Source organism: Neolamprologus brichardi, chromosome 1 (assembly GCF_056152115.1).
Source record: "Neolamprologus brichardi isolate AB-2024 chromosome 1, ASM5615211v1, whole genome shotgun sequence".
NCBI lineage: Eukaryota > Metazoa > Chordata > Actinopteri > Cichliformes > Cichlidae > Neolamprologus > Neolamprologus brichardi.
In genome coordinates, this window is record NC_142104.1 from 17,447,501 (window position 1) to 17,466,742 (window position 19,242).

The 19,242-nt window shown below is 37.3% G+C and overlaps 2 protein-coding genes across 2 annotated transcripts in view; both read right to left on the bottom strand.

Moving 5' to 3' along the window:
• def8 (differentially expressed in FDCP 8 homolog) overlaps nt 1-8,579 on the bottom strand; it is a 17,885-nt gene extending 9,306 nt beyond the window's left edge. Inside the window, exons 1-6 of the mRNA XM_006780021.1 lie at nt 8,434-8,579; nt 7,208-7,330; nt 2,917-3,011; nt 2,644-2,793; nt 1,292-1,433; nt 808-972 (exon numbers count right to left, since the gene is read on the bottom strand). Coding sequence (XP_006780084.1) covers nt 808-972; nt 1,292-1,433; nt 2,644-2,793; nt 2,917-3,011; nt 7,208-7,316 — 661 coding nt within the window. The 5' untranslated portion in view covers nt 7,317-7,330; nt 8,434-8,579. The remainder of the gene's footprint in view (nt 1-807; nt 973-1,291; nt 1,434-2,643; nt 2,794-2,916; nt 3,012-7,207; nt 7,331-8,433) is intronic.
• Nucleotides 8,580-16,231: 7,652 nt separating this feature from the next.
• Nucleotides 16,232-17,469, bottom strand: mc1r (melanocortin 1 receptor). Its single transcript, XM_006780022.2, has one exon. The coding sequence runs from the start codon at nt 17,312-17,314 to the stop codon at nt 16,337-16,339; it is 978 nt and encodes a 325-aa protein (XP_006780085.1). The 5' UTR covers nt 17,315-17,469; the 3' UTR covers nt 16,232-16,336.
• Between the last annotated feature and the right edge of the window lie 1,773 nt (nt 17,470-19,242).

Consider the following 19,242-nt stretch of genomic DNA (forward strand, 5'->3'; position numbering starts at 1 on the left):
TTCCAGGCGGCAGCGTTACGGTTGCCATGGTTACAGGGTGACGCTGTCTCTCTGCGTGTTTCCTGGGTGAGAGAGCGGTTTTGTGTTGTTGTGCTAAGCTAATAGGCAGAATGCTACAGGCATAGCTCTAAAGGATGTAGCATCATAGGCAGTGTAGTCCGTGCTGCAGGGAGAATGAACTGCCATACCCGTTATGTGTCTGTGAGCGCGAGGAGGGAGAAAAAGGAAAAGTACGAGCTGTCATCGAGCAAAAACAGGAGCTGGAAGCATGTAAATGTAATAATAACCACTGCAGCCAAGAAGAGTGCCTGACGAACCCAGTTGTAAGTAAGCTATTAAGACTCGACTGTACACTGTGTTCGTGTTTTCCTCCGAAACAATAAGTTCCGTTGGAGCAGCCTTTCAACGCCTCTCTCTGTCTCTTGCTAGCAAAGTTGACCCAGACAACAAAGTAAAGCTAGTTTTTGGCTACGAGCCCGACACAGAACCCGACGTATTAGCTAGAGGTCCCTTTACTAAGTAACAGTAATAAATCACAGCAATAGTACATTCACGTAGTTGTAAACAGCATGATAATATATTAAGTAATCCAAAGTATTCAGAATACGTTACTCTCATTGAGTAACGTAACGGAATACGTTACAGAATACATTTTGGGGCATGTATTCTGTAATCTGTAATGGAATACATTTTAAAAGTAACCTTCCCAACACTGATATATATATATATATATATACACATACACATATATATTTATACACTCCTAATTGGGCTAACCAAACATAAACACATTGAATTTGTACTCACTTAGTGAAATTTGTGCACGACATTCTGCACAGCGGTAATCTTGCCGGTCTAGTCCTATTTCAGGACAAATACTGAGCTCGTACTCAGACTGGTGGCTGACCTTTGACCTGACACAGGGTTTAGTGATCAGATTCATACACTTACTATGGCAACGATAATAGCATCCTGAAAAAAGAAAGAGATAACTTCAAATTATAATATAGAAAGTTTTGTTTTCGCCATCAAGATTACTCATTGTCTCACCTGTCACTGGTTCAGACAGAAACATTTCATACAACAGAATGGAAGTTAAGCCTCTTTGTACTAGGGGGCAAATGGATTGCACAGATCTCTAATTACCTTCTGAGTGTATTAAGGCTTGAGAGCACAGCAAATGATATTAGAAGTCTGAATTTTGAGCAGTGTTAACAGAAATGTTTCAAACTTTTGGGAAGTAAACTTTTGGTAATCTTACAGCGCTCTACCAGTATCTACTATGTCTCACCTGTGCAGGTATACCAAGTCTGGATAAGGCCCCAGATAATAGTGCTACACTTATCACAGGTCTGTTTCACACTCTTGCTCTTTTCCTTGGAGAAGCGGTGTTCCAGTAGGACTCTCAGATTAGGCTCATCTTCCTCTGGATCCTTTAAAATGATGCATGTGAAAAACAGAACACACAAAACATGGCTGTAACACTGTTTTGTGTACAGCTGCAAGAGATAGCAACCTATGTGCAATTAAATTTGTTTACACTTACACTACCTTGTGTTTTGTATAGCCTAAACAAAACTGATGGTAATGCATAAAAAAACATCAAGGATTAATTTCCTGATGTATGTAACTCTTTTGATTCACAAAACTTTTCTGCTGAACTTGGACCAGAAGGCATAACAGCTGTCTTACAATATAATTTGAAGTGCTCTGGGTAAATTTCATAGATAGAGATATAATTTGAGTTGCTTCACATGATAAAGTTCAAAATGAAAGAGATTATGGATGTTAAGAATCAAGCTAAGCAATTGGATATGTTTCACTGCTTTATTAAAAAAAAAAGAAGAAGAAGATGAAGATTCCTTTGTCCGTTATTATCACCGTGACTTATTCTTTAACATTTTGATTATGTTACAGTAATCAGTGTGACACACTGCCTGTGTGTTAAAGTGCTGTTGTTAGTGTTTAAGTGTTGTTAAAGTGAAGAAACTGTTGAATTGTTAAGACATGGGGGGTGACTTCAGAGAAGAATCTTTCTTGGTCAACCTGGATCTTTCTATTGGAAACAAACCAATACACTTTGCAAAACAAAGCCAGATGATAACTGATACCTTCTTTACTGTTGATGAATGGGCTTGATTAATGAGCTTGTTTATTTGAAAGCCCTTTAATACACTAGACTGTAAAATTTTGTTTTCTATCATTTATAAACAAAAAAATGGAATTTATGCAAACTCTTCGCCAACTCTTCTCCACGGATGTCTGCAATGCATTTTCCCACATTTCATAAAGGGCAAAATACTCAAATCAAAGCAGTTTGGAGTGTTTTAGATGTTTTTCTACCATAGTTATCACCCTGTATACTTACTGGCCCAACATGATCACTAAGAATCTCCTCCTCCTCTGACATCAATCCTCCACACATGGTCACTTCTCTAAGGGTTTCTTAAGAGTTCAACTTGATTTTAAGGTTTTGACCTTACTAAGTTCTCAGATGACATTATAATTTAAAACTATATTAATAAAACTGAACTTTGCATTTGTACAGATTTCCATTAATATTTAAAGCCTGTTACACTCATCCAAGAACACACAACTACAATATAATGTCATGCCCTTCTCAATTTTCCCCTCAGTCCCAACCTTAAGTTCTTGCAGCTTGAGGCGCAGGTGGATAAGTTTCACTACATTGTCTTTTTGTCTCTCTGAATGCTCTGGCAGCTCCAAGATCAGCTTCTTACATTCTTCTATTGCCAGTTTAAGCTGTTCAATGTCTGATGCCACAAAAGAACCCTGTAACATGATATGAAAATGGAAGACAAGGAAGTTTCACATTTTACAGTATACACAGTTAAATTGAAAATGATAAATTATTTTTACTGGGTTACAAATCAGAAAAAAGTAAGGAGTACTTACCACAGGCCTTGAGAAGTGATCCTCAGCTAGACCGAGGTCCATGGTTCGATCTGAACTGTGTGTTCTGGTCCCAGGAAAAACCTCAGGTCTTGCTTCTAAATTGAGGAAAACATGGCATAAAGCGCTGTTCTTCTTGCAAGCATACACACCACATTCTGGCAAGTGCACTCGGTCACGCTTGCTAATTTCATCCACATGACTATTGCAACTCAAGGCATGTCCTACACTGACTTACCCCTTAAGAATTTTTGAAGGGAAAGAACAGCACAAAAATGCAAATGGAAAATTCATGTGTGATTATCCACCAAGATTTGGCAATGTATAACTCTGTCAGTTGACAGTCAGGGCGTAGGCATACAGAGTCATTACAACTGCTGTTCACAGGCAGAATGAACTTTGAAGTGCTTTATTACTGCTTTATTACTGTCACATTTACATGTCTGCAACCAATCTCTTTCACAATTATTCGTTCTGAATGTGTCGAAATTAGTTAAACCATCCGACATCCCGGGGCTAGCGATTTTTCCAGTCGGGCTACCAAAATCCATCTCAGCCCTGCCTGTCGGGTTATCATAGGAAGGAAAAATATATGTCAATGCTTCTGCATTCTTTCGCAAATGTATCTGGGTAATTTTATCATTGGCATCAATGAGCCACTGTCAATATGTGACATATTGAAATCGCGTTTGAATTTGTGCTTTCTTTTTGCGTTCACTTTCACGTTGCAATCGCATGAACTGTGTATAGAGAGCGGCAGTACTGATTGGTGAGTGACAGATTAATTGCGCACCAATTCCTCTGGCATCGTCTTATCAATCGTTAGCTTACTATTCAAACATGACAAGTAAAATCTCCCGCAGCAGGCTTAAACATGTGATAGAGGTTGATTGCGCAGAGAATCACTGACCGTTATGTAAGTACGTGTGTAAAAGCAGATGGATTTACGCAGGTATTTTAGTTCTGCAGAGCCAAATAAGACAGTTCAGGGTGAAGAAGGGAGAGCCAAGGAAAAGCCTACCACAAAACGGAAAAGTTATTACCAATCAGACTATAAGGCAAAAAGAAAGCACAGCTTTTTTGGTTTCATGGACAAAATAATTTCTGTGGCTGGAATATAATAAGCTAAATAACAATGTTCTGCCGGGTGTGTCGTGAGTTTCCCTCAAATTCTGAGTCGACAAGCGCCTTTGTTACTGGGACCAGTAATTTTAAGAAAGACCCCATCAGAACCCATGAGAAATGCAAGAAATGCACTATTGCTCAGTCTGCAGTATCCTTCCCAGAACAAACACCAATTGCAAAAAACATACTAAAAATAAACCAAGCACAACAAGAAGTCCTGGAAAATCTGTTTAGAACAGCGTACTATGTTGCAAAGAGTGAACTACCATTGGCAAAATTTAGCAGTCTTTGCAAACTTCAAAAGGCAAATGGCCTAGATCTCAGTTCCACTTACCTGTGATTTCAGTGGAAATTTCAAAATCAGGATCTGACACACACTGATTCATGTTCTACACAGTTCTTACAAGTTCATAGAAATTTCTGTTCAATTAGAACCAAATATTTGAGTTGATGATTGTAATTTTTATACAGTTGTTGTAATTTGTGTTTTAACTATTTTTTGATTGATTTTTTGTTTCCTTTACAATATAATATTGTAAAGGAAACAAAACATCAATCTTTTTTTTTATTTGGGCTACTTAAATTAATTTGGACTACCAAAAACTGAAGAGTGCCTGCCCGAAGGGCTACCAGGGATTTTGAAATTTTGCGAGCCCTGTATGACTTGTACTTTTGTTTAAAAAAAACAACAACAAGAACAACTTTGTATAGAATTTGTGTTTTACCAATCTCAATTTGTTTCATACAGTTTAATAATTGGCACTAGATGTTGGCAGAATGATCCAAATATCAATATTATTGATGCAAATGCTGGCCTTGGGATTAGACAGATACTAGTGTGATAGGATCGATGCTTCGTTTCTATCCTCCAAGTTCAGTATGTAGCCTACTGAATTGCATTATATAAATGTTTTTTTAAATGACAAAATATACTAAACTATACACTATATGCTACTATACTAAATTAACATTCATAAAAATATACACAAAATATATACTTTGTGTTGACTGTCACATCTATTTTTTCATATATAACATATTTAATCAACAGAAGTTCACCCAAAGTGCTTTAGAGACAGCACATTTACATTCCTGGTCTTCAAAAAACCCCAAGTTTCAAGATACATGAAAATCTGAAAGATGTGTTGCTATGTGTTATGGTGGCAAGTAAAATTACAGTGACAGTGATTAAAATGTGATCAGCATTAGCAAATTAATGATGATTCTTCTCATAAATCATTACGCACTAGCCTGGCCTACATAACCTGTCTACAAGTTAAAACTATCAGTATCAGTACTGATATCAGCAATACTGGCCCTGTATTTACTTGGTGTAAATACATCAATATCAAAATTTGCGCAGCAGTAATTGACACCAAGACTTTCATAAGTCTGATCAATATCCATTCTTTACTCAAACTGATGTTTGGAATGTTCATCTGTTACAATACAAGTCTGAATTTAAATTAAAGCAAGTGACAAATTAACATTTAAAGTGCACTGAGAGTAAACTTTCAGCTATCCACACTGACAACTGAAATTATTCTGATGAAGTGAACAATGAGTAAACAGAACTGAATGATGGAATTTAAAGGTTGAACAAATTCAAATATATTTAAAAAGATTAAGTCAGTGTTTAGCTATTCAAATAATGTTTAATAAACTAAAAGAATCACATTATACAAACAGTGTTGTTACCTGCGTACACCTCTGAACAAAACATGTTGAAGGAATTCAGCCTTGTAGTTCCCAATAGACTCAGAATAATGAGGCACCGTAGAATCAGAACAACTATCAGTGAGTCATTCTTGCTCATCAAAAAGCAAAAAGTGCATTTTTCCAAGTCCTAAATTACAGGAAGTGTTACTGAAGTACTGCTTACTCGCATGCGTTTCATTTCCTCTACTTCAGCTACAGCATTTCCAACTTCCTTTTCCTTAGTCACAACAGTCCAGCATCCTTGCTCCTTATGCATTAGCAGGATCTGCCCTACATTACAAGGAAACTATTAAACTAAGTGCACAAATTGATGCAAGCTCAATCATTCAGGTAGGGAAATATCAAAAAGTTTACTCTGTTCATCTGGATGTAGCGTTTTCCATGGGAGAAATGTTTCGTCACTCATCCAAGTGACTTCTTCAGTCTCAGCTGACTGCTTAATGATCAAGAAACTGACCTCACAGCCCATGTTTGTCAGTGGTGCTAGTTTCAGTTATTATGCAAATGTACTGTTTATACGGTTGGGGAAACCTGCTGAGACTGAACAAATCACCTGGATGAGTGATGAAACGTTTCTGCACAAATTCACTTTAATGAGGGAATTATTGCCTATACAGTAACTGAGATATACTGCTTGTGTTTTTGAAAAGGAAGCAAACATACATAGTGACATTTAGGAAAAACTGGAACCATGAATGCAAAAAAACCCCACTTCCCACTGCAACAACAAACTGTTTTAGAAAGGTAAATGCCAAGATCACAAATACCACTCGCTGAAATGCAGCCGCAAAGCATCACAAAGCCACCACCAGGTTATACAGATGGCTGTATAACTGCAACTTTAGCTTCCCGCAATTAAATGAACATGATTGAGCAATATTTAAAATGTGTGCGCTCCCAATTAAAATCCAAAGTAAAAACAAATCAAGCACTGTGATTGACACATGCCTCCATGTGTTAATCACAGCTGTTGGCGGTTCCTGGACTAATGTGGAGTAACACTATGCTGAAAGACAGATATGAAGAGCTTGTCCCTCAAAACATCATCATCTGTTGCTTGGGAATCCTTTGGATTTAGCACAAGTGTCCTGGAAAAAATCATATGCAGCTACTTCTATGTGTCTGTACTGCAAAGCAACACAACTTCAATCACCTAAAAAGACACCAAAAACTGCAGTAAAATTCATGCATGAAGGCCAAGAAAACCATTGCAGTGCTTGCTAGCATGAATCATTCAGTACCATTGCAGACATACACCACGTGTGCCCACTAAAGAAGTTTTGTCAGTGAAACTGATCAGTGTGAGGTGCAATAAACTCTGTCTATATGGCTTAATACTAAGATGAAGCAGGCAAATGAAAGACAACAATGTATATTATTTCCCTAAATTTAACTACAGGTGTGAAAGCAATCCTTAGACAGTTGTATCATAACTTGTGGCAAACCTCACCATGTTGCGGGGGTGTTTTGTGTCCTTGGGGACCATCCTCTTCCTCTCCACGATCAAATGGATTGAGGCGGGTTTGGCGAAAAAGTGCAAGTCTCTCATCATACTCCATTTTATTGGCTACATCTAAGAAAGACAAACAAAACAAAGCAATTGTCTTCTCTTGGCTTTATGTATTGAAACATTACGAGGAATCTCAGTTTCCTTTCAGAAGGAAGCTGGTTAGCCAGTGTTTATACCTGGTTCGGCTTACTGTGCAGTGATAGACTGATAGACTACTTGGTCATGAGCTGTTCATGGGTCATAAACTCTCACTAAGAGCCCAATGGTTTCAAGAAAAATAAAGGCAAAATATGTGTTGCATGTTACAAGCAGAAATATGAATCCGTGCACATCTTTAACTTCGTTCAAATACATAATACATGGTCCTCAATGAGAGTTATACCAAGGCTACTGCTATTTTATACTTGCAATTTAGGTCAGATCTTAAAAAAGATTTAGTCTTACACATTACAGAAAAAGTTCCTTTGCATCTAAAATGAAACAAAATCTACTTTTTCATCAGATCCTCCCTACCTCACAAAACTCTTTCAAACTTCAGATCCGTATGCTAGAATACCAGAGAATACAAATGTCCTGTTGAAAATTGTAACCATAACGAAGGAAACTCTGATACATAATTAAAGGGTTAGGGGTAGTAGTAATTTTAATTTAATTCCATGTAGATTTTATGAAGCTACACTACAGCCAGCCTGACAGGTACACTAGCACTCCCTTTGGCTGGTTAATTACCATTAAGTCTAATTTTCACTGAGGCTGAAGATGCATGAATCCCAATGGTATGTGTAAGCTCTACTTCAACAGTCAACAAAAACACGCCCTACAGACATTTTATGGACGACTTAAGTAAATAAGGTCAAACGAGGTAACACTGCAAACACTGAAAAGACTGAGAAACGTTAAGTTGGAGCTTTATTTCACTAATTATTACCACTTAAGGATAATGCTGCAGTAAGTCCTAATGTGCTAAGAGGTAACCTTAATGTTATTTCGTTCATCACAGCTTAACAGGGCGCTAACAGGGCGCTAAAAGGGCAAGTCCATATCCAAGCACGGATGTCAACAAACAGCTAATGCTAGCTAGCTAACAAGCTTTTAAACCAGCAAGTGGTCCGTTGATTTGATGCTAATGTTTGGTCATTAAAGCGGCCGTCTAGTTGGAAGCTTACCCCGTTGTTGAACGAATTTATCAGCAGCAAACTAGCAGCTATATTATAATATAATAATATATTTTGTGGACGACGTTTATGATGAATATAGGCAGCCGTCCCCGTTTTGTTTTGCCTCTGTCATGGGTAACATCACACGGGGAAAAAAAACGTCAAGTCATACTTCGTCAAAGTAGCGAGTTCCGGCGAGATTTTCAAAATAAAAAATAGCCATTGCCATAATGAAGTAGTGTAGAAGAAATAAAAGAAAATCAAGTGGTAAATAAAGGCTACATTTAAAGCGACATCTGTATTTGCAACTTAGTAAATATGTTTTGACACGTGGTATACTAATATAGATTACTGTTAATGGTGTAAAATAAAGCGGTACCTTTAATTTGAAAAAAAAAAATCACCCTCAGTTTTTTCTCATTTTATGTGATTTTAGGTACCTTCCAATTAATTTCCTCAGTAAGATCCCTTTAAAAGTGCTGACTGCATGTCTTTTACTTTTTTATACACATCATCTAAATATAATCCTTAAATGAATTATTAGTTGTACTGATAATGAAAGAAATGTCATGCAAATAATACTTTTCTCTACAACAAATACAATATAATTCTCCTAAATGGCAGTTAAAATTATTATTATTTGTTTGTTTGACCGCTGGTTTTATAGTTCCCTTTGGCCTTTCAGTGGCTTTTGTTTGCTTGAAGACAAGAATGATTTGTGTAGGAAATTCAATTTCAAACTCCTCAATTTAAACTGGAAATTTTTGGATTCATGCAAGGACAAAACGGGTTTCATGCTGTTTAGCAGGACTCAAACCACAAAGCGACTAATATTAGGTGACATATTACTGGGGAAATAAATTATTACAAATTTAGCACCTGAACACTGCACTCTGCAAAACCACATGTTATACTCATGTCATCTCATTTTCATAAACTGTCCATTTTAAAAACCACAAATGGATTTCTGAAAAATTTGAGTTAGTGACTGGTCATAAATATCACAGATGCTAGCTTTAAGAGAGAATATTCACGAGCTTACTGAATATAACAAACAGCATCTTCGCAGCAAACATGTTGCGTAAAAACTGAAAAAACAAAAGAAAATGAAAATAAATAAATAAGAATCAATACAGTGTAAGCAGTCGGATTATATCTGGTCCAGTATATCAGTGGTTTTGCTGTTAATACACAAGCAACTACAGAGAAACCTTTTTAAGTGTGGTTTTATTACCGTGGCTTGTTGCCTTGGTTAAAAATGCTTAAAAATGTAAAAAGTACTTCAGTGGAATATGATGAAACAAGTTCAAATAAAGGAGGGAGAGAGTACTGTTGGAGTTCAGGGTTGTTGCACATATTAAATAAAATTTTACATTATCCCGTTAGCAGCTGACAGTCTTTTTATAACATTTCTCCAATAACAGTATTCAGTATTAGGTTTCGCAGAAAATGTTTTGACCACCAAGCTTGTTATGAATTATAATTTACAACAGTTTGGGAGTTCCTAGAAGTTATTACCATGTATGATTGACACTGAAGATTAGATTTAAAGCTTTGCACCAAGCTAAAATACATAAAGATGGGCTTTAGTAAATCTACATGGAAAGATCCCTAGACTTGTCACATATAAGAAACATAACATATTTCTAAGTAAGAGTGTTGCCAGATTGTGATGAAGTGACAGTCACATTCTTGTGTTTGAGAGAGGCATGTGATCCATGTCATACACAACAGAAATGTCACTTTGCATTACTTCAAGAACAAGAACAAGAACAAGAACAACAACAATAATAATAATAACCTGCCTTAGTTGGCTTCCAGAGAAAATTAATGCTGATGTTGCTACATGTCTGCCATATCTATGAAGAGGCCATAACCCTATCATAACTGTATTTTTCAGTGTGATCAGTTTGGTGCCTCATTCTTTTCCTTGTTCCTTGTTTTTACTGCTTCTGGGAATGATGCTGCTTCTACTAGGAATCTGCCCTAAAAACCTTTTTACATTGAGTTTCATTTATTTGTGCACAAACTTAGCAAGTATGTGGCAATGAGCGTTTTGTTTTTTTCCATTTCTATTTCTATAGATGATTATTTCCATTACATACAAAGTCTTGAATTATAAGGCCTCGTGGTTACATAAAGACTTTATAGAGCAGCTTTTCTTCAGACTGTCATGTTACTTGTGCTTCTAAGAGTTTCTGAAAGTAGAATGGGAGGCAGAGCCTTCTGCCATGGAACCAGCTCACAGTTTGGGTTTGGGAGACAGAGACTCTCACTGCTTTAAAGATTTAAAGCTTTACCTTTTTGATAACTCTTATCTAGACTAATAAAGTTATAGGATCAGGCTACTTATGGACTTCTTCTTCCCCATTTTCACTCATCGTATGCCACTATTATCTCTCTCTACTCTCTTCTTTTTGTTGTGGTCTCTTTTCTGTCTCCCACCCAAACCAGTTTTAGCAGATATTCAGCAGGTATTGACTGATTGTTGAAGTTCTCTTTACAATCAAAGTTTTTTTTTAACTTACAATATGAAGCTTCTTAGGATGACTGTTGTTGTGAACTGGAATTATATAAAAAGCGAACTGAATTGAAATTAAGATTCACAAATAACCACCATACATAGCAGAGCTGCCTTCCCATATGGAAAAGAAATAGTAAAAACTTACATGATTGACTCATGAAAGTGGCCACTTTCTCATTACTTTCATATATTGTTTTAGGAAGTATCCAGAACATACAAGTTTCATTTATATAATTTTTCAAGGGATCTTATATCTGTTTTCACTCTTGTATGCTTTTCATACAAGTTTCACACAAGACAGATACAAACTTTATAAGATTTATATAGATCTTTTCCATATAGGTTTACTTGTTGCATCTAATGGAAACTAAAACACACACCAGTACTACATTCAGACCCCATTTTGGTTCAGCTTAAAGCAGATTTATGGCGATAATGAGGTTGTAGAGCAGATTTTCGCTGTAGAGACTCGGTAAACACGGGTCTTTCATTGTCTTTCATTTCACAGAGTATTTTCCATATTGGTCACATTTACGTGCTTCAGATAATCCCATTTCAATATTAGATAATGACAACCCAAATAAATACAAAATGCAGTCTTTAAATAATGATTTAATTTATTAAGGGAAAAAAGTTATCCAAACCTGCTTAGCCCTGTGGTTAGGTGGTCAGGTTATATTCCTTAAACCTATTAACTGCTTGAGCAACCCTCAGCAGCAAGAACTGCTGGCAAACAGTATGGTGCATTGAATCTTTCACATTGCTGTGGAGGAATATTGGCCCGCTCTTTATTTTAACTCAGCCACTCTAAGGTCATGCCAAAGCATCTCAATCTAATTTGAGGGCTAGGTTAATTAGTTATTCTCAATGGGCAACAGGTGCGAATGTGAGTGTGACTGGTTGTCTGCCTGTTTGTGGTAGCCCTGTGGTAGACTGGCAACCTGCCCTGCCTCTATGACAGCAGGGATAGGCTCCAGCCTGCTGGCCCTGAACTGGATACACAGAAGACAGATGGATGAATGTCCAGTCTCTCTAATTATGCAAATGAGAATTTGCATAATTATGATTAAGGAACTGACCATTGTTCCTTCAGTGGGCTGGTTTCAGTCATTATGCAAATGTACTGTTTATAAGATTTGGGGAAACCTGCAGTCAGATGAGACTGAAGAAGTCACTCTTATGAGTGACGAAACGTTTCTCCCACAAAACGCTACGTCCAGATGAACAGAATTAACTTTTGGAGAACTATTGCATTACTTTATGCTATTTTATAATTGTTTCAGTTTTCAGTATCCACTATTTTCAGTTAGGGCAGGGGGTTTTTTTGTAAAGATTTTCTAATCAAAATCATTTAATTAAAAACCTTTTAAAAATATATTTTATTGGCATTCATCCCTGAGGGTAGGCATTTTGTGGTCTGGTCATATGGACATAGCTTGAGTGTGTTTGTCGTTGGGGGAAGCAGCTGTGGAGATTTTCCTTTGCTGCAAACAGAGCTGTGTTGTGTGGCTAAATGAAGGCAGAAGTCATAGCACCAATAATAACATGCTGTTCCCTGGAAATTATGTAGTCACACGTTCCTTCCTTCCTTTAATCATCAGTAATTATAATTAAGTGAGACACTACAGATAACAAATGGTTCATTTTTCGTCACAAATCTGGCGTTCATGGTCAACGTTATCATTACAGGTCACTGACAGTGATGTCAGTGTGTTCTGGTCCGTGTCAGTTTTCCTCTGAGAAGCGCGTGTCGTGATCAGCTACATAGCTAGTACAACCTTAATATTTATTTAATATCTGAGACGGGATTGGCAGGAGAGACAAATGTTTCAAAGCCGTGAGACAATCTTTAAAAGCAACTACCATTCACAAATTACTATTTAATAAGGGTAATAAATTCTTTTTAGACACAAACCATCACAATGAATAGCATTCATTCATTTTGGGATTATCTTTCATCATCTTGAAGTTTCTTTGAAATTTCGGCTGTGCCAATGCATGTAATACAATTATGGACCATTACAATATGAAAATTTTTTGTTTGTTTGATATGTTTATTGATTAGCATTCAAATATCTCAGTGATGACAGAACAAAGATTTACCACAAAGCAAGAAAGCATGAGACAAGGCTAATCAAAAGGTATTGGCTGAAGCATTTGCTTATTACGCCAACCCTTTTAACAAAAGATCTTTTAGCATGCAGCTCCTGTACACAGGGCTCGAAGCAAATAATAAAATTCAATTCAATTCAATTTCATTTATATAGCGCCAAATCACAACAAATGTCGCCTCAAGGCGCTTCATAGATACAGAGAGAAAAGCCCAACAATCATATGAAAATCTAACTGGAAAGAAAAGATTTTAGCAAAAGTAAAAAAAAAACAAAAACAAAAACAATTATACTGCAAATATAATACTGGGGTGGCTGTGATTCTGAAGGTGGAGCAGGTCATCTATTAGTCGCTTTGTGGTTTGAGTCCTGTTTGCTCGGGTCTGCATGCCAAAATGCCCTTCAAACCTCAAGTTACTCCTGATATGTTCAAGAGTGTGAATGTGTGGGAATGTTAGATAGAAAGCACTTAGAAGCAGAAAAAGGTGCTTGTATGAATGAATTTGTGAACAGGTGAATGAGACATGTTGTATAGATACTTTCAGTGCTCAAGTAGAAAACCAGTATATAAGAATGTCCACTTAACAAACTGACATATGTACATTTTCACTTGTACGCATTCCCTCCATTTCTTTCTTAAAATGGAAAAATGAGCCATTTCCCTCTAATAATGTGCATGTGGGTGACATGCAAAAAAGCCAAGAATTTTTTTTAAATCATCTTAAATAATTAGGATTTTTAATTTTTTCCTTGAGGACAGGATGAGGGATTTTTCTTTTTCTTTCAAACTGGAAATCCCCTCGTGCTCATTGCTGTTATTTAAGGCACAGCAAATGAACTTGATCATGAGTTTAAAAATGGAGCATTTCAAAAAACACCTCTGTTGTGTTGTATATCAATGGCTCTACTGTCTGCCCAGAGCAAACATTGCCTTGCATATTTTTGCTAATGTGAACCAGAAAATGTTCATGTTGCAAATAAATAGGCAAACTTTAAAGCTCTGCAATTAAAGTTAGAATGTCGTCTGCAGATGCTGCAGAGATACCTACAGATACAATACACTGACAATTTCTACCTTAATCACCAGTGTGTGAATGTGTGTGTGAATGGGTGGATGACTGGATGTGTAAAGCGCTTTGGGGTCCTTTAGGACTAGTAAAGTGCTGTACAAGTACACACCATTTACCATTTAATGCAATACAGCAACCAGAATTTGTCCATAATTTGAAAATCTGGATATCGGTTTATTTGACTGCAGAAGCATTTCCTAGAGAAGCTGCAGTCTTTTTTTGTTTGATTGCACATGAATAAAGACTTCAAATAATGCTTACAAGCAATGTGCAAAAATCTGAAGATAATAATGAGATAAAAAATACTTGACTTTATGATGGACAGATGATAACTAAGCAATAGCACTGTTGTTCTGGATTCAATACAAACTCTTTTGTATGTTTTGACCCCTTTATTTGGGAAAACAGGTAAACATTTCCACTAACATACATATACATATGACATACAGAACAACATAGTCCTGTTTTACTCAATTTTAAGTTGACCTGGATGCACACAGTTGTTCTTTTTTTCTTTTTTGTTAAACACCCACATTTATACATTTTCATTTTATATTATGTATGGAATCATGTTTATTTGTGGCCGTATACTGAAGCCCTGACTGTCATTATCTTTAACAGAGGTTTTCTTAAAGACTTATACATGACAGTGTTGTATATTATCAGTTCTATATCGAGCCAGCACTCTGAAAACAATCCTAATAAAGCTAGTCTAATAAATCAAGTATACAAAAAACAAAGTGTACAAAAAAAAAAGAAAAAAATGGATTCTAAAATTAATCTTTAAAAAACAACAACAACAAAAACATTACACAGAGCACAACTGCACATTACACATTGCATTGTTGCTATAATGGTTTCTTTATTTATCTGTTGGCAGACAGCTTGATAACCCAGAAACCTTTCTTCCCACCATCATGTGGGGATTTAAAACCTTTCAGAGTTTAAATTAAGATGGATGAATTTCATCTTTTCCACAGAAAATGATAAGAGTGCAAAATGCAGGCCCTGTTACCAGCACTTATGTGGGATAAATAAAGAACACCATGGAATATATGCATCAACTAAAACTATTAATGTTAATAATTAATTTATGCAATGAGGTTAATTAATTACATTAGCTGGACTTGGTGTAACCTGTATGCTGTCTTTTTAATCATGGATCTTTAGTCCGTTCCTTCCTAGACTGTCCTACATAAAAACTTCAGCCCAAACTGTCCCTTATTTGCGCATTTCAGAGAACCCACAAACTTCCAGAAACTTTGACATGGCTTCTTTCTTCTTTCATAAACCCTCTCATGCCATGAGCCTCGGGCCTACCAAGCATGTTCATGTGATTTTTGTCCCCTTTTTTTCTTTTCTTTTTTTTTTAGTCACTGGGATATTTGACGTTTATTTTTGCAACAGTAATTTTTGAGTTTGTCACAGTGTCATTTTAAGGTTTAGTCTGATCGCCCCTCCAATTAAGCTGTGCTTCATCCGTTCCCTGCTCCGTTTACACCACGCTTGAACATTTTCCCAAAGACAGTCTACATATAAAATAATCTGCATTTGAGCTGCAGTAACTAAGAGATTATTCGCTGCTTCTATTTTTTTTAAATTCTTGCAACGCACATCATTCATTAAAAGAAAAATGTCATTAAGATATTGATTCAAAAAGAATAATAAATAATCTTAAAAGGGATAGAGATGTAAGGTAGCGACCTTTTGTTGTTGGCCATTTTAAAAATGAAAGTAAACTTCCTTTTTTATTTTCATGAAATTATAATAATTGAACGCCTTTTAAAAAAAAAAAAAAAGAAAGAATTAAGGCAGCATATTTTGACCACCATAAGAGGCATTTTTTATACAAAAAAAATCAAACATGTTTACAGAAGAAAGAAAGAAAAAACACTAAGACCAGATACAATAAGTAGTGTTGTGAAACTGTTGACTGATTTAAGAGATTATCATAATAAGCTTCCCAGTGAAGAACAAAAAAAGGCGTAACGCAATAATAAATAAATTTACAGCTAAAACGGAAGCCAGTTCTATTTATCAAATTTTTGCAGTGTGACAGAGTCTTCCGCTGCCATGTGCACTCGCGCACGGGCAACATTTGCAGGTTTAAACATATATCAGTTGTGTCTTATTCTATCTTCGGACATGTTGAAGACAGAGGAAGAATGTTGTGTTACGCTCGGTTTTGTTCAGGAATGTCCACGATGTCACACGTCGAAGCAAAACGAACACAGGACCATCTCCTGCAAGGTTTTACGCAGCTCCTGGCTCCGGTACGCGTATATAAGCGGGTCGATGAGGGAGTTACAGATGATGAGGATGAGGAAAAGGTTAAAGTTTCGAAAGAAACAGTTGCAGAAGGGGCTGGTGGGACAGGCGAGGATGAGGATAAGGTGTAGAAAGAAAGGGCCCCAGCATAAAATAAAGACCCCGAGCAGGATAGTAAGGGTTATGGCTCCTTTCATACTTGTGGACTGGCGCCTGTTTTTGTGGAAAGCCACGATGCGCCGAGAATGCACGTGCGCCAGGACAAACATGTGCAGGTATAACACGGCGTTGAATACCAGAGTAGTGCAGAAGAAAGTGACGAGGCACACGATGACGGCGTTGTCGGTGTGATATACGATGAAGAGGATGCTGGAGGTGATGCTGGCCAGCCACACCACCACGATGATGATGATGGCACGATGAGGGGTCATGATGCTGTGATACCTCAGCGCGTAAAAGATGGTGATATAGCGATCAGCAGCGATGGTGCACAGAAAGGAGAGAGAGGACACCACGGAGCTGCAGATCATCACGTCGATGACGTTGTCCAGGTGGCGAAGCATGCCGGGGTTCACATCCAGGAGGCCGTGGTCATTGAGAAGCATGAATATGGTCTCCACCACGTTGCTGACGCTGACAAGCATGTCAGACACTGCCAGGCAGCAGATAAAGTAGTACATGGGCGAGTGGAGGTTTCGGTTTTTAATAATCGCCATGATGACCAAGATGTTTTCCACCAGACTGATGAGTCCCAGTGCCAAGAAGAGCTCCTGAGGGATCCGGATCTGAACGCAGTTCAGCCAGTTTCGCTCTCCTGCGGTTGAGTTCGTTTCGTTCTCCTCCAGAAGGTCATTTAGCGGTCCGAAGTCCGTGTGAAGTATGGAGGGATACTGCAGGGACCCGTTGGTCATTTCCATGTCTGCCTTCTATTAGGTAACTGCAAGCTTTTAGCTTTTCAGGTGCTCCGTGTGGGTTTTAGGCTGCTGCAGCACAGATTTAAACTGGGTAAGGAATCTTCATCAGCTGTCTCTGGAGCTTAGAGGATGCTTCTACATCAGCTGTCGCAGTTACACCTTGCTTCTGAGCAGTTTGGGGATTCAAGCAACTCATCCAAACTGTTTGTTAAACCCATGGAAGCCTCAACCGTCCAGGATCATCAAACTCCACGCAAAAAGTTCAAGTATATGTATTTATATTTATTGCAGCCATTAAAAGCCTGAAAAATCATCGGGGAGCTACCGCGTTGGTCCCGGTGAAAAGTGCGTTTCTTGACTCGAGTAATCCTTTTTTTTATTATAACCTATTGAGTTTTTATTATTATTTTTCGCCCTATCCAACCAGCTGCTCCGGGATGGAAATCTGTAATCTTTCCTTCTCCACTGAAATCTTGCAATCCGAGTTCACGTTTTTTCCTCAAACAGAGCAGCCGAGCCACCAGAATCCTTCCATTAGTTCAGATTGTTCTGACCAGCACAGTAGCAATGAACACTGTCTATAGTATACTGGGAACGAGAGAGAGAGAGAGAGAGAGAGAGAGAGAGATGCCGGATTATTTCGCACAGTGATGCTGCGTCCTGAATAACTTAAGCGGCTCCTCCTCACAAGCGTCAGCTGCGCTGCGGTCCTGTCTGCGAAAGTTGTGCCAAGTTTTCTTGGGAGAGAGCTGAACGGTGATGGATTGCATTTAGTAATAGTTCGATCTGGTGTTTTTTTTTTTTTAACACTTTCCTTTCTGCTTTAAGAAAATGCTTCACTTCCGCTAATATTATTCTAATCAGAGTCTTGGTGTCCAAAATATAATTTCTGAAAGCTAAAAAAGAAAAAGCTCTGAAAACTTGTACTATTTGTACTATACTTTCTGGAAAGCAGATTTAAATCTTTACTCGTAGTTAGCCTCTTGTTTTGTTCTTAGATATTCTCATTTTAAAAACAACTGCACATATAAAGATGCACACGCCATGTCTGTGTGTATTTTTTATGAGACAGTAATAAAGAGAGGGGTCAAGAGGGATCTTGACACTGTGCTCAAGTCATATTTGCCCAGGTTCCTGCAGACGCAGGAAGTAGGTGCAGGTAGGGAACAAAGTTGGTCCCTTAACATAGACACAGCATCTGCTCCTGCAAGCACAAGCACCTGCAATGTAACTAAATAATCTAAAAACAGTCAGAATCCATTTGTTCTGATTTAACTGTGACCAAATGAGGGCTTGGGGTGTCATAAAATTCACCTGAGCTGCTAATTCAGTGAGTGTGGGAAACACATGTGCAACTGCCACACATGCAAGGCTCCCCTTCACTGCTTTGCAATATTTTTTTAATTTTATTTTTGTTAAATCATCTTTAAATAATTATGGATGGTAAGTTATGAAAACTCTTTAATGATGTCTTAACAACAAAGGAAATTGTGTGATAGTAAAGATCTTTCTCTGAAACAAAAAAAAACCTTCAACCTAAACTTTCACTGCTCTCTAAAACATTAATTTAGGACAATAATCTATAAATGACAATTATGCTGTTAAAAAAAAATCTAAACAGATGCATAATTCTAGATTTGGTGTAGACACTGTGAGGCAATTCTTGGCCTGGGTCAGTCTGACCAGGTACATATTGTGAAAACATTATATATGAAATCTAAGGCTTAAGTAATCCAGGACAAAATCCACACATCTACCTGTGCTTAAAAATGATTTCCATTAAAAATAAGTCTTAAATAGCTTTAAGACAAATGTGCAAGTGAAAATCTTGGTGTTCATAGAGCAAAACGTGCTGTTTGTGGTTAAACTTGCTTCTCAAACTAACGGCACAGTAACTTTGGTACATATCCACACAATTTGTTAAATCAAAT